We start from the raw sequence: 15,730 nt of genomic DNA on the forward strand, positions 1-15,730 counted from the left end.
CTTAAAAGAGTTTTCAGCTTATACACTCCAGTGTGAATAATGTTTTAATGAGAGGTGTTTGTCCTGATTACAGTAGAAATTATTAAAACAAACAAAGCATTGAAATGTATACAGGCATAACAATGTCTAAGCTTTTAGAATATATTCAACTTTAAGTATGCTGATGGAAGATGTTGTATGGCATGATTTCTAGGGCAACATGAACAAACATCTACACATCCCATATAGGGAACCGGTACAAAGCCAAAGTAGGGATGCCACCAAAATTTCTTTGGGGTTGCTTATAGAGATAAGGGTGAGAGGCTAATTACGGGAGAACACGTGACTTAAAGATAACCAAATCATCAAAAGCACATACTATCACTGGTGACAGCCTACAAACGCTGGAAACCTGGAAAGCACTGCACAACTAGCAAGCCGCTCACAGGTTGGAGAATGTCTTTTCCAGGAAGTTTGGCTGGTCTCTGCTTCTTCCAAGCAGCTCAACTGGCCTGAGTCTCTTCTACACAGCTTGGTTAGTCTTTGTCCCTTTCAGGCCACTCTAATGGTTGAGAGAATCTCAGCAGCCCTTACTGTTTAGATACTGCTTAGAGAAGGAAGGGCCTAGTATATCTGGTCCATTTCAGAGTCTTCCTAGAGCTTTTAAGGTTTTTTACTTCCTGAACTTAATAACATTCCCTGAAGAACAGATTTTTTTCACCTCCCTGTAAAACCTGTATCTTAATAAGCTTTTCTCCAAGAATAGAGAGAAAACACGAATGTTTTCTCATAGTCAGGCTTGAAATTGTTTGGATTTTATACACATGTATGTCCATTTACTACCATTTTAATCTAAAGGCTCATCCCAGTGTAAAAGCACTAGTACTTACTAGAAACCTGGAGAAAAGGTCTAGTGCCAAGAGTTCTTGCAGAGGACCCAGCTTGTATTTCCAACACTGATGTGGTAGCTCACAACAATACATATCCCCAGTTACAAGACATAACAAGCATGAACATGGCAGAAATTCATGCATGCATAAAGTAAAATAGTGTATCTTTAAAACGTATTAAAAAAATGAAACACTAGTACTCAGGCTACTATTGCATTTGTTAATCAGTTATCAAGTAGGAAGCTGAATCAGATACAAGTTTCCTATTACAACCTAAAAAGACTACCTATTTCTGACCCACAATTCTGCCTGTCTTCTTAGAGCACAAGTGAGCATATCATATAAAGCAGATGATTAGAGCATTATGTTAACTCATTCACTTATATTTTGTAAGCCACTATGAAACCTGCAGATACCTGTATCAATAGTCTTCAAATAGCCTAGTCAGTGCTCTGGCCCTGACTTCTAGGACTACAGGAATAAAAGGAGCCTTGCTCAATATTTGCTGCTTTGTGAGTGTGCAGGCTGCCCACTGCTGCTATGAGTTCACAGGTGCTGTGTCTGTGTCAACACTCATGTCATGTCCAGAAAACAATATTCCTACCCAATCCTCTCCAGCCTCTGGCTCTTCTATTCCTTCCACCTTTTCTTCCATGATACCCCCTGAGCTTTGTAGGCAGTAGTTGTAATATAGATATCCCATCAGTGGTTGAGGAGTCTACAGATATGTATTCTCTAAATTCTGACAGATACATTTCTGCATTATTGTGAGATTAGGTGATACATTGTACATGGTACTGTTTAGTAAGTTTAAAAGTTAGTAAGCATTTTTTTAGATATCAATAAACCTGCTAAGGGCCAGCTGCCAGAAAAATGCAACCCATGTGCCAACTTTAATTTTTGACCATTATAGTTTGGTTTGGTTTGGTTTGGTTTAGTTTTGGTTCTTGGTTATTTAAGACAGTTTCACTGTGTAGCCCTGACTCTCCTGGAACTCATTCTGTAGACCTGGCTAGCCTTGAACTCATAAAGATCTACCTACCTCTTCCTCCTGAATGCTGGGATTAAAGTCGTGTGCTGCCACCACCCAGCTAGCCATTAATAAATAATATTTAAGATCCCAGCAAAGACATTCTCTTAGTATAAAAGTAGGTGTAGAGCTTGTATTTGGACCTGCCACTATAAGCAAAACCAGTTATATTTAAGGAACCACTCTTGTAGGTTAACTATGATACCGGTTCAATATCAATGACTACCTTACAACTTCTCGTTCATTTAGGAACTGATATTCTAGCAAGGTTTGGTGGCTTACACCTGTAATTCTACTATTATACCTGTAATTCTACAGTTATACCTGTAATTCTACAATTCAGAGATAAAATTGGGGAAATTGAGTTTAAGTCCATCCTGGGCTACATAGGAAAACACTGAAAAAAAAAAAAAAACAAATGTGTGAATAGGAATCAGACCTATGGTCTCATTACATTTCCTTGTCTTGGAAAGTATAGGTCCAGAAGAGATTCAACCTTGTGGAAATATATGAAGCTAAAATCTACCAAATTCTCCCTTCCAATTCAAGATTCTGTGCTCTAAAAAGTAAGAGTTGGTATCTCTATGAATTAGAGTACAAAAGTAAAAAATCTCTGTACTTCTAGGCCCTAAATCTTGAAAGCAATAGGCCCTCAGTGGCTAAAGTCAAACCAACCCCAATGGAAACAATGAGATACTATAAAGTATGCAGGTGCTTCATAGCAATCAAATCCTGGTACTTGCCTTGGTTTTAAGGTCCAAGACTCAATGAAGAATTTAAGGAGTTACTCATCAATCTATTTGAATTATACCACACATTATTGATACACTAATTGTCATTAAATCACTTGGGTTAATGAAGCCAAAATCAAAGGTTTAAATTCAAATGAAATGATTGGGAAGAAATCTTGCAAGAATGACATGTTTGTTGTGTGAAAGCCAAAATTTGAAACTGTTGCCAAAAACTATAACAAAGTGAGAAAAAAAAAAAACAGAACTAGCATTTTAAAGTAACAGCCTTTATGTTTTTATATAGTATAGTGCGTGTATAATTTTACGTGTTTTAAAATATATCTTTTTAAGAATTTTTCATCTGCCCATGAGTATTCTTTATAAATGCTACTTTAGTCCCATATTTTTTATTGATTTTTATTTTTATTTATTTTTTTAAATCAGATTGTAATTTTTACTTATCCACAAAGGGGTTATAAACACAAAAAGGCAGGATGTGGGGAAGGGGATGACACCGGAGCGTGGGTGTTCAGGGAGAGTACAGGTATCTTTCAGAACAGGGTATCGGCTGGGTGAAGGTTCAGGGGACAAGTCACTATGACTCTGCCTATAATTCACTTGTCCTTATCTAAGTTGATATTATCTGCCAAGGCTATCTATTTACAAGGTCTATGACTACTCAGGCTGGTAAATTTCCACAAAAGCTGCCTGTTTATATTAGCTTATAGCCATCTGTTTCAATGTTTTTCCAATGAGACCCAAGACTAGGTGTTAGTATACATGTATGATAGGCCTATTGCTGATTTTAGGCCTATGGCTGATTTTAGGCATTCAGTGTGTAAGCAGGGCTGCCCCTAACATCTCCTCCCTTCTCTAAGTATAGAAGGGCTGTGGCAATTCTAATCTTGTGAAGGCGGGGATAGAGGCCTGACCTCCAGTAATTGAAGGGGACCTTGTAATGGCTCTGGTCCCCCTGTCGTTGTCCAGTGAGGCATGAGGGCCGTACCCGTCCCAATGTCTTTTTCCTGGAGAGGGGATACTTTTGACATCAACCCCTATGCAGTCAGGCTTGTCCCTCAGGGAACCCCTTGCAGTGCTTACCCTCGCAGCCTGAGCAAGAATTCAGATCACCAGTTAGAGGGGGTTCTGGGTGACCCCTCTCTGCTTGGTCTAGGGGCAGAAGTCCCCTCTTTTAGATTGGGTGGAGATGGGTTTTGGGAACACTGGATAGAGTAACAACCTCATCTTGAGTCTCGTGGCCCTCCATAGCTAACTTATGATAATGTATCTGAATAGGTTTTGCTACCAAATTATTTATCAGTTGTTTCACAAAGTTAGTCAGCCAATTTAAGGCCCAGGGACCAAAAGAAATAAGCAAAAATAACCCAATTAATGGTCCCAAGATGGGAGGAAGTAGGGTTGACAACCATGGAGAGGTTGAAAACCAATTCTTGTATCAGCTCTCATCTTTCTCTTTCTCTGTCTTTTCTCAGGGCCTTCTCTGCCCTTTTTCATGCTCTCTTTAACCATCCCTGTCTTGTATATGTAAAGGCAACATTTTTCTTTAAGGGCCGCACACAGTCAAGAGCTATACACAATCTTTTCTATTGTAAAAGAGTAAATCAAGTCCAATAAAGTCCTTTGCAATTTTTGGAGGACTCTTCAGACAGCAAAACGAGGGAATTCTTCAGATTAGTGATGTCAGTCTCTAGCTGTTTGATGTGCTTGTCAATGGCCCGTTGAAGGTCTGAGTAGTATAAGCTCAGAGGCCAGCATCTGGATTAGAACTTCTAACAGCAGACATCATGGGTGATTCATTATTACCTGAGATGCTGCCAGGGTTAGAGCTCCTGGGATGCCATCTTCCTCTAGGTTTTGTGAGGTTGGTACAGAGCTGCCGCCTGGGATCTGCTCTGTGCTCGGGCCCAGACCAGAAGTCTAGTCCCACATTTTATCATAAAATTGATGTCACTGTTTACTTCAATATATTATTGGCCTTTTGGTATCTTTCTATATTTACTAATATAAACAACTCTGAACTAAAGATCTCCATGAAGATAAAATCTTAAAATATAATAATAGAAGGGAAATTTCTGGGTCTATGAATATGAAAATATTTAAATTTGGTTTTTCTTTTGAAGAATATAATACTTGAATTCTCAGAAGATTCATGACATTGCTTCTTATCTTTTCTTACTGTGTAGCAATTCATATTTAGATAATTGCTGTAAGAATTACTAAAAATTGACCTTATATAATCTAGAAACCAGGACGCATCTCTTCTGTCTATTTTTCCTTAGGATGGAAATCAGAAGGTCTACTTGAGCCCATTTACAAGATGTGACACAGGCACCGTGCCCATCTTATTTATGAATGATTACTTACCTGTTGCCTCCATTATTCATATTTCTTTCTTTTCTTTCAGATGGAATGGGACGAGTCCTTGCTCAAGATGTATATGCAAAAGACAACCTACCCCCATTCCCAGCATCAGTAAAAGATGGCTATGCTGTTCGAGGTAAATAAGTTTTTTTTAAGGGTCATCAGACTCGTACTCTATTTTTCTACATTTTTTTTATCCTTATTCCTGAAAATTGTTATATCCATTCCCAATTAATTGTCACAATTATTTCACTCACTGATAAACCCACTAATCTGTACCTATGTATTTTTGAGGCAATCTTGATTAATATTCTGCAGGGAAAGTATTATACAGTCCTATGAAAATCCTTTATGATACATGTACACACAGAGGTCAAATTAAAAATGCCATTACTCACCTATGAATGTGGCTCAGAGAAACCACCTAGCATGTACAAGGCCCTGAATCCTCTGGCAGGACAAAACCAGAAGATACGGTTACTGTAGCTTATGCTTTTAGCCCTCACATATCAGAAAGCAGACAGCCTTGATGTGGAAGTCTTCTGCATGTTTTCTAGTTGGAAACATCTATAGGTCCCAGGAAAAATGAGCAGATTCCTAGCATTCTGGTTAAATGTAAAAGTCTGTTTTCTTGGTTTAAACTTAAAACATCAGTAAAAGATTTGATGAAATGCAGGCATGAAACCTTTAATTCTCTCCAGAAGAAACTATGAATCAGAGTTCTGGAACTCCAGATGCTACTCTCAGAGCTCATACCCTCAGAGTTGCCAAAAATTGAATAAAGCTTAAAAGAAAATAATAAATAACAGTTGCCTGCCTAGAATCTGACCTGATAACCCAGGATAAGATTACACTTAAGTTGCTTTGTTAACTCTTACTTGATTTTTTCCTTTGTTTTTCTGTGTACAATATATTTTAAAATAGGGATACATTATGATATGATTCCATTGATCTAATTAGCATATTATTGTTTCATATAATTATTTCTTGTGATGAGAATATTTAAAATCATTTTTCTTAGCTATTTTCAAAAATCAATATATTATTTTTATGTTACTGGTTATTAACTCAAAAAATAATCTAAAAATATCTCCCATCTTTTCAGGGTTATTTAAAAATACAGTTCCTTTTCTATTTAAATTTTTTAATACAATATATTTTGGTCATGTTTTCTCCTCTTCCAACTCCTACCAGGTTGTACCTACCTCTCTATCCACCCAACTTTTTTTTTTTCTCTTTTTCAAAAAAAGTCCAAAAAAATTTAAAACAAACAAAAGACCAATAAGACACAAAATACCAAACAAACCAAATGAAACAAAAGGCCACAAAAAAGTCCCTGACTGTTATGTGTTGGTTAACTACTCTGGGCATGTAGTATGGTTGATATGCACAGTGACACTCTGTCAGGGGCAGCCCTCCTTATACACTGTAGGTCTAGAATCAGCCATAGGCCTAGAAACAGCAGTAGGCCTAACATACATGCCTGCTAACACAAAGCCTTAGGTCTCTGTGGGAAAGCACTGAAACAGATGCCTAGAAGCTATTGTAAACAAGCAGCTTTGGTGGGAAATTGCCAGGTGAATAGTCATAGATCTTGTAGATAGGTAGCCTTGGTGGATAGTACCAACTTAGATAAAGACAAGTGAATCATAGGCGGAGTCATAGTGATCTGTCCCCTGAACCTTCACCCAGCTGACACTCTGTTCTGGAAGATATCTGTATTCCCCCTGAACACCTATGCTCCTGCATCATCCCTTCCCCACATCCTGCCTTTTGTGTATATAACCCCTGTGTGAAAAAGTAAAAATTATGGTTTGATCAGCCTATAGACAAGCCGTGGTTCTTTGTGTTTGCCCGTTTTTCCCCATTCTCTCTTAGGTGATCTCCCCAGACCCTGTTTAATGCCCTGCTGGACAGGACAACGCTCCATTAAAGAAAACTGATTTTTTTCCTTTGTCCATGGATATCAATTATAAATATCTTCTCGGTTCAGAGTGGGACTCTGTGCTCACTCACCCGTTGTGTACTGGGATCCCATCTGACTGTACCTTGTATAGTCTTGTGTATTTAGATGGACATCAATACTGTTGTATCTAGGAGATACTATTTCCCTGGAGTCTTCGATCGCCTCAGGCTCTTAAATCTTTCTGCATTCTCTTCTGAATAGTTCCCTGAGCCCTGAGGGGAAGGGTTTGATGAAGACATTACATTTGGTCGTCAGATCATATAAATCTTTTGCCTTTTACTGACATGTATTTTGAGATTCGGTTACAATAAATCAGTATTCCAGGAATACTCAGATATTTTGAAAGTATTACTTTAGAAATGCTTCTAACAATCTTCACGCTTTGTTATTTGGATAGCTAACATTCATATTTAAAGAATAAAACACACCAAGCTACTAGTGCTTACATAGAACCACAGCCTACAGGAATATTTAAACAATGAAAACCCTAATTTAAAATTCATATTTCCCTTATAGACTCACATGAGGACACAACTAGCCAAATTGTTTTAAATGGCACGTTACGAATTTTCTTTCGTTTTGTTTCTTTAACCCTGTCCATTAAAATAGTATTTTATTTTCTTGTAATAAAATACACTCACTGATCTGTAATGTTCCAGTTCCATCCCCTATGTTAGAGACATAGGAGACTATCACAAATAGTCTATGTAGATAGCCTTTGAAAATAGTTTAAATGATCTAGGTTCCAGGACTGCAAGATCATTAGTGTAAGGCCAGTGTGAGTTAAACAAGATACCTTGTCTCCCAAACACATACTTTTCTTCCAAGTTTATTTTCCTATAGGATTTACAAAATTGAATATTGTCCAGAAAGAAAATTTTTTATCGTTATGATCACTTCATGGATTCTTTGCATTTCTTATTTCAATCTAAAAGGTAAATTCTGTTTTGATCTCTTTATAGCAATCCAGGATTACTATAAAATGACAAAAGATTCTTATTTGTGGAGTGAAACAGCTATGGGAAGTGAAATATTAGCAAAAAGAAAGTGTTTTTTACATGCTTGGGTATAAAGTAGGCAAGAATGAGAAGATAAATTATCTAAGGCAGAACTATTCTCAGAAAGAATGTGCCTCTGTGATGTTACATGCGGTACCAGAAGCTGCATAAAAAGAAACTATTGCTCATTGCTCTTTTGTTGCCAAGACTTTAGCTAGCCCTCATGAGCCATGAAAGTGCCTTTCTACTGCTGTAGATTCATTCAAGATATCTTGTGTAAAATCACAATTGAGTATCCTACTTATTCTTTTGTTTAAGATTGCTTTTTTTTTAGTTATTTCACAAAGAAAAACCCCAAATGATATTCCACAGTATAAAACGTCCAAGACATTGCCTAGCAGTTGGACATTTCCTTCTGTATACAAACTGTCGCTAGTTCTCGAGAATATAGAGCAGATAAGAAGATGTGGCACATAGTGCAGCCGTTGTGTACAGAGAATCACAGAGGGTGCCTGGGATGTGTTATAATGGAAACAACAAATTTCTAAAAAAGACAAAGGCATGAATTTTTCAGTTTGTATATCCTCACCTTTGTAATTTGGAAACAATGTATATGCACATGTACACACACGCGTGCGCACACACACATACACACATTTACCCTTGAGCAATGGCTATGGCTTCCTACCCTTTTTTACTCAACTCCACTCTCTCCAAAACCCTTTATAGTCCCTTTTTCTTCTCTACTTTTGTCTTAGGCCATCTAGTAACAACCAGTGACCCCTGTAGAAAAGTTTCTAACTTGTTCTAGATTTCTAGATTTCCCTCATAAACATGTGGAATAAAACTCCAAATCATTTGGAAGAACACTTAGATTTAGAGGTGTGGGCTGGAAAATCAAGATAGTAATAGAAAGACTAAGACAACAAGAAGTAAGAAAAAACAGTCTTGAGGTAGTGGTTCAAACCTTTAGCCTGGCACTTGGGAGGATTAAGGCAGGAAAATTACCATTACTCTGGGTCACATAGTAGGTAAGAAACTGGCCAGAGCTAGACAAGACCATGTGTCAAAAAAAATTTTTTTAAGGAAAAGTACGTATAAACAGCTTTCAAAAAACCAAGAAAAATAAAATAGAAAGAAGGCAAAAGTCAGCCGGTGGTAGTGACTCACATTCAGGAGGCAGAGGCGTCGAGTCTCTGAGTTGAGACCAGCCAAGTGAGTTCCAAGACAGCCAGGGATACACAGAGAAGCCGGCTCTTAAAAAACGAGAAGACAGCAGCAACAACAAAAGGCAAATGATACATAATAAGAATATGTATAACTTTATAAACCTAAAACTACATTTAGGAAAAAGAGAATTTAAAAGGTTTTTAAAACTAAAAACAACATGAAAGTGGCATATTAACAGTTAATGAAAGTGGCATATTAACAGTTAATGTCCATGCAGTATTTTTATTCTTGCTGTGCATTCCAGAGAAGACTGAAGAGGGCACGGGGTTCCCTGAGAGAGAGTTAAAAGGATCGTGAGTTGTCATATAGTTTCTGGAAATCAAATCCAGTCCAGTGGAAGAGAACGCAGTACTCGTAACGACTGAGCCGTCTCTCTAGCCCCAGTGTTTTTGAAAGTTTATTTCTCCCTCTCCCTAGTCAAGCTGAACATTGTCTTGATGTGCTTGTGTACTCATGTAGAAGTGCTGCACATATTCCTTCTTACATATTAAAAAAACAGTATCTTAGAATTTCACATTTAACCTTATAGAAAAAAATTAAACTGGATAGTTTTATCCTCTTACTATTTGTTTTAGAATTGTGTAAAAACAGGTATTTTGAACAAGCTAGGAATTACTTTGAGTACCATTTATAACAGTTTTGAAAGAGTATGTCAAAAGAAATCATTACAATTGAGTAATATACCAAGTGAATTTTAAAAGTTTTTCTAACATGCTAATTAAAGATATAGATAGAAAGTACAAAAAGGAAAAGGAACATTATAAAACTGTTCATATCTTACTGCATTCTCCTTATTAACCTCTCATAAATCAAACCATATCTAATATGTTACAGTACACAAATTCAACATCCACAGACATTTTGGTTTAGAATTGGTTCTTTGCTGCTTCGATGATTGGTGTTTCTGGGTCACTAGTCTATGTGTACATCTTCTCTGGCCATAGCTTCTTTATTCAGCTCATTAGTCGCCTATCATTGCTTTCTACCATAGCTACTTTAGATAAAAAGGAAGCCTGCGAGAGAGACATGGGGAATAGTACTTATGTGAGCAGATACCGTAATTGGAACAATTAATTTTAGTTAATTTAAGAACAGTTAACATATTTTATATTTTAAGGAGATAAATATCTCCTTTCCCAATAGCAACAATAAATGGGCATTATTCCACAACCACCTGGAAAAGAATACATGTTACCTTCTCACTTAACTATCCTTAACTGTGCTTCCTGCTATTCATTGAAAAGGACTACAAATTTTAAAAAAAAATTTATCTGATTTAATTACCTAGTAGAATTACCCAGTAGGGAAATTAAATGAAGGATATTCCTATAACAAATGAATTTAGGGTGATAATTTTCTATATAATGCCACAATGATTAGTTATCTGCTAGTATCAACTTTATATCAAATGACAAAAACAGAAATCCTCAAAAATGTAACAAAATTAAAGGTGTTTTCTGGACATTAAGAAAAGAGAGATGACCCAGATGTGGTTGATCCTGGAGGTAACCCTAGCACAAGAGAAGCTGAGGCAAAGGTTCAAGGAGTTCAGGGACTGCCTGGGCTATATAGTGAGTTCCAGGCCAGCTTCAACTACAGCTGGGATTGCTGTCACACATTGTTGCACTTGACCTATAAAATAATATTTCTATTTTTTCCTTCAGAAGTATGTTTATAAGTTGATATATATCCATTATATTGCCATTTTGGACCCAGAGTTTGAAAAAACTTAAAACAGTCTGCACATTTTTAGAATGGAAATAATCTCATTTTACTCCCTTCACTGTCCCGAGTACTTGATTTGACACTTAGGGAATAGAAGACACTTGGTAGAAATTTACTGAAAGAATAAAAGTAGTGACTATCTTTAATAGGTATGAACACACCATGACTATCTTTGTTTTTACTAGCAAGCTCAGAGGCTGACTAGTTTTGTGAAAGTCTTGAATCTAATAATGGCCAGAGTCAGGATTCAGATTCATTTCTTCTCTACTACTTCAAGCCATGCTGATTGACTCTGGGACAGAAGTAAGAAAAGAAAGAAAAAAAACAAAAAATAAAAGTGAGGTGGGGGAGTTAGAAATCTAGATTGCTATAAAATGAAACAAGCTGATAATGTTTTCTCTAGTACACACATATAAATAATGAAAATTAAACACAAGTGTGTACACATATTCAATATGGAATTATAAAATATCATTGATTCATTAATTTTCAATAAAAAAGTAATTTGCTTTAAAATACTGAAAAAATTTGTTTAATATATTTAAACATTTGTAAAATGTCAATAATTCTTGAAGTAATTGTTTTTGTCTGTATTTTACATTATCTAAGAGGCTTTTTAATGAACCTGTAAAAGTGGCATGTAAAAACAGCATTCCAGGAAAACTTCTAGTTTAATATAAGTTTCCAAAAAAAAAAAAATGCAAAACTCTAGGAATTTATTCACTCAGATAATATTTATAAAGGTTAAGGTACAACATGTAGTCATAAAAGTGATTCTCATCTTTGTCCCTCTCTACATCAAAGTAACAAAAGCCAACTGTGACTCAAACAATATTTTATTTAAGCCTTTATAAAAATAATACTGCCTTATACTTAAAGAAACAATTAATTACTTAATTTCAGATTACAGACATGCACGCATGATAGTGCATGTCTGTAAGCCTAGAACTCACTGCAAGTTCAAGAACTGTGGGCTACATGACGAACTACAAGCCAGCTTGTACTACAAAGTGGTGTCCCATGAAGAATGGATAAAAAGGGGAGAAGAAAGGGAAGAATAAAATTATTTCATATGTCTTCCTTAATATGGGAAAAGTTGTTTAATTGTCACTGTTACGGCAAATATAATTAAATATTCATATGTAAGGTGTTATCATCTCCATATATAGGCCTCAAATCCCTTGCTTTATCAGATGACATGAAAATTAAAATAGTGATCATAAAACTCATTAGATAGGCCTTGCACTAGTATTCTCTAGAAATTCTTTTTTCCAAGTCATTACTTACTGTGTCAGGCATTGGAGAAGGAGTGGATGAGGCTAAACAAGAAGGTTGGTCTGTTTGTTTGTTTCTTAATCCCGATTCTGAATTTTTTTTCAATTTAAAGATTAGTGTCTTTAAGAGCTAGGGAGAAAGCTCAGTAGGTAACAGTGCTTGCCACGTAGTCTTGAGGACCTGAGCTCAAATTCTTGGGTACAAAGCATGAGGATCTCTAATCCTAAAGGCTCTATAGGAAGATGGGAGGAAAGATCAGAATCTCAGGAACCAGCTAGTCTACCATATACAGCCAGAAAATATCAAAGACCCTGTCTTAAATAAGGGAGTAGGCAAGGTTGTTCACTGACATCCACATGTGCACTGTCCCACACAGGTGCTTGCATTTGCACACAGAAGTGTACATATATGCTCAAAAAGTTTTTTTAAGTAATTTTACCTGGCACGGTGATATATGTCTGTAATCCCAATACATGGAAGACAGATGTAGGAGAACTGTCTCAAATTCAAGCCCAGCCTGGTCTGCATAGCATGTCCCAGCCCAACCAGGGCCATGCAGTGAAATCCTATGACAAAAATAAATTTTTAATAAATAAATACTCTTCACTTCTAAAAATAAAAGTAAGTAGCCAGAAATGTGAGTGTAACTCAGTATTAGAACACTTACCTGCATGGCAAGCCCCTACTTCCAGCTGTAACAATACTAAGTATAAAATATGATGCAACAAAGCTTGTCTATTCCAGTTCATAAATAGGATAATTTCATGTCCATGGATTTTCCAATTTCCCTTTAAATAAATAAGAAAATGTTAAGCTAAAAAACTGTTGCAAAAATATTGTAGAAGGTTAGGTTTGCAAAGTGATATATTCATATGTCGATGAATATATATCCATGAATATATTTATTATTATTATGTCTGTGGTGATGTCATTTGAAAGGATAAGCCAAACGAACATCATGTTAGAAAAGCACATGGCATTACATGAAAGACATCTCCAGTGATGCCAAGAGAGGGCACAAATCAATCCACTTCTGCTGATGCTTGGAATCTATTGCATACCAAAGATCAAGCCAGTCATAGAACAACCACTGTCTACTCTATGAAATTGGAAATACAGAACTTCCTGAAAATAATTTTAATGAAATCTTAAGAGTCTCAGGACTAGGTTCTTGTTTTTTGCTTTAAGTCCATGCTGATTTCTTCTCGGCTCTGTTCCATCTCACAGCTGCTGATGGTCCAGGAGATCGCTTCATCATTGGGGAATCCCAAGCTGGTGAACAGGTGAGCTCCATAGCCTGAAGGACACTCAAGATGTCTGCTTCACAGACTGTGGGCATCCAGTTACAAGTTTTCAGTAGCAGCATGGTGGAAGTCATAGAAAGATTAGTTAGCATACTATCAAAAGGATAAAAGAAAAAGTCCCCTTGTGAACAACAATGAAAAAAAATACTTAACAAACCTACATCTATCAATATATGATGAATAATCTTGTTACACACCCACAGACATGCCTCATAGGCATTTTCTAGCCCTATGCTTGAGTGATTCTCCCTATAAATTTTGATTTTTCTGGCTAGAACTACATTCACCTCGATGCTTAGATGCTTAGATGCGGAAGCTAGAGTCACTGCTGTTGGAATCAACCTTCTACAGATGGCGTTAACTCTGTTTATTTTGAAAGTTACAAAAGTACATGAGAAGCTGAGGAAGAAAAGACATGAAGATAAGTTTACCAAAATTGACACTTTTTAAAAATTATTTATTGCCATATTATTTTCACATACTACTTAGGGGGAAAAAACAGGTAGGCTTGGTGTGTGTGTGTGTGTGTGTGTGTGTGTGTGTGTGTGTGTGTGTGTGCATTTGTGTCTGAATGTAGGTACACACATGATGCCATGGCACATATTCAAATAAGAAGACAACCGCAGATGTCAGTCCTCATCATCTACCTTGTTTAAGACAGAGTCTCTTTGTTACTTACTGCAATATGTGTAATGACAGCTAGCCTTTGAGACTCTAAGTCTCTGGTATTCACTTCCCCCCTCACCATAGAGCACTGGAATTACAGGCACATGTTACTGTGCTTGCTTTTACATGAGTTCTGGGGATTCAAACTCAGGACCTCACACTTGTACATTGAGCACTTTACCCAATGAGCATCTCCCTTTAATTCTTTTTTACTTTATTTGATCACATAGCACAGATATTTCTAACAGATATGAATGGCCATTTTATAGTGAAGCCACAAAACAAATTGGTGTTCAAGGAATACTTGTCTGAACTTCAGTTGAATGTACTGAGCATTCCTGTGTCCAACACACTATATGATTGGAAAGTGCTACATTCTGATCTATAACTTAGATTAAGATACTATTCTTCTCTTAAGGAGTCAGACGAGGCAGCATAAATAACTAAATATTATAAAGTATATTAGTTATTAAGCTAATGGTGCCAGTCACTCACTCTGAATGCAGAAGAGACTTGAACATTTCAACAGAAGATGCTTAGGATGATAACACTGGAGCATTCTAGACAGAGAGCAGTATAGGTTAAAAAACCCAGAGGTGCCTGGCCAGGCAGCTTATGCCTATAATTCTAGCACTTGTTATAGCAGAGACCTTGGAGGATCGATACAAGTTCAAGGTCAACCTGGGACTCATAGCAAAATTCCAGGCAGCCATAACTATATATATGGTGAAACCCTGCCTTAAAAGAATAGAAAAACAAATATTTAAATAAAAATTATGTGAACTACTCAGAAAACTACAGGTGGTTTATGTTAACCACAGCATAACAGATTAAGAGTTCTAAGCCTCTCTCCCCTATTTGTTAGTTACTTCTGACTAAACTAGAGAACTGGGAGCATAAAATGAACTGTGAAACATAAAAGTTTCTAAATTCTTATAAAGGCTTGATAGGGTAATGTCAAACTAGTTCAAGAAAGCAGCTTTTTCTTCAGATCACCTGTGTTGTTCTTTACCTACAATATGTGTTACACATACTTAGCGCAAGCTCAGATATCTCAAAAGAGGTACATTGTTCACTCACAACTTACGCTTGAGCATTGAGACGCCATTGTATACACATGGGCAGTGATTTGAAAAATCATTTCTTAGTGCTTTAAAATGTGTGGCCTTAAATCACTAATAGTTTGGTCCCAGTAGTTATCACTGGATGCTTTCAAAGAAAATACTGAGTAACTGTAAAATGTTGTCATTATATTTCCAAAGGAGGAGACTCAGTACCTCCAATAATAAAAAACCAAGATTTTAACTATGTTCAATATATATATATGTTATATGTACATATATATATAACATATAGCAAATTTCAATTTAAGAGAATACCTTCTCATCTTACAGAGTAAAGGAAATATGTCACATATTCCTAGAATGTATCTTTGTACTTGATTCCTTCATATGCCAGTTGTATTGTCTGATCTAGATAGATATACAAGGTTTTACATCTCCAGTAATATCTTTAACATTGGGTTTAATATGATGTAAGTTGGTAGGACTCTTT

At 36.4% G+C, this 15,730-nt stretch overlaps 1 protein-coding gene across 1 annotated transcript in view; it reads left to right on the forward strand.

Annotated features, from left to right (window-relative positions):
• The window catches only part of Gphn (gephyrin), a 442,000-nt gene that overhangs the window by 354,989 nt on the left and 71,281 nt on the right, over window positions 1-15,730 (forward strand). The window contains exons 12-13 of the mRNA XM_028788870.1: window positions 5,056-5,148; window positions 13,434-13,489. Coding sequence (XP_028644703.1) covers window positions 5,056-5,148; window positions 13,434-13,489 — 149 coding nt within the window. The remainder of the gene's footprint in view (window positions 1-5,055; window positions 5,149-13,433; window positions 13,490-15,730) is intronic.

Source organism: Grammomys surdaster, unplaced genomic scaffold (assembly GCF_004785775.1).
Source record: "Grammomys surdaster isolate TR1022 unplaced genomic scaffold, NIH_TR_1.0 127, whole genome shotgun sequence".
In the NCBI taxonomy this organism is placed as follows: Eukaryota; Metazoa; Chordata; class Mammalia; order Rodentia; family Muridae; genus Grammomys; species Grammomys surdaster.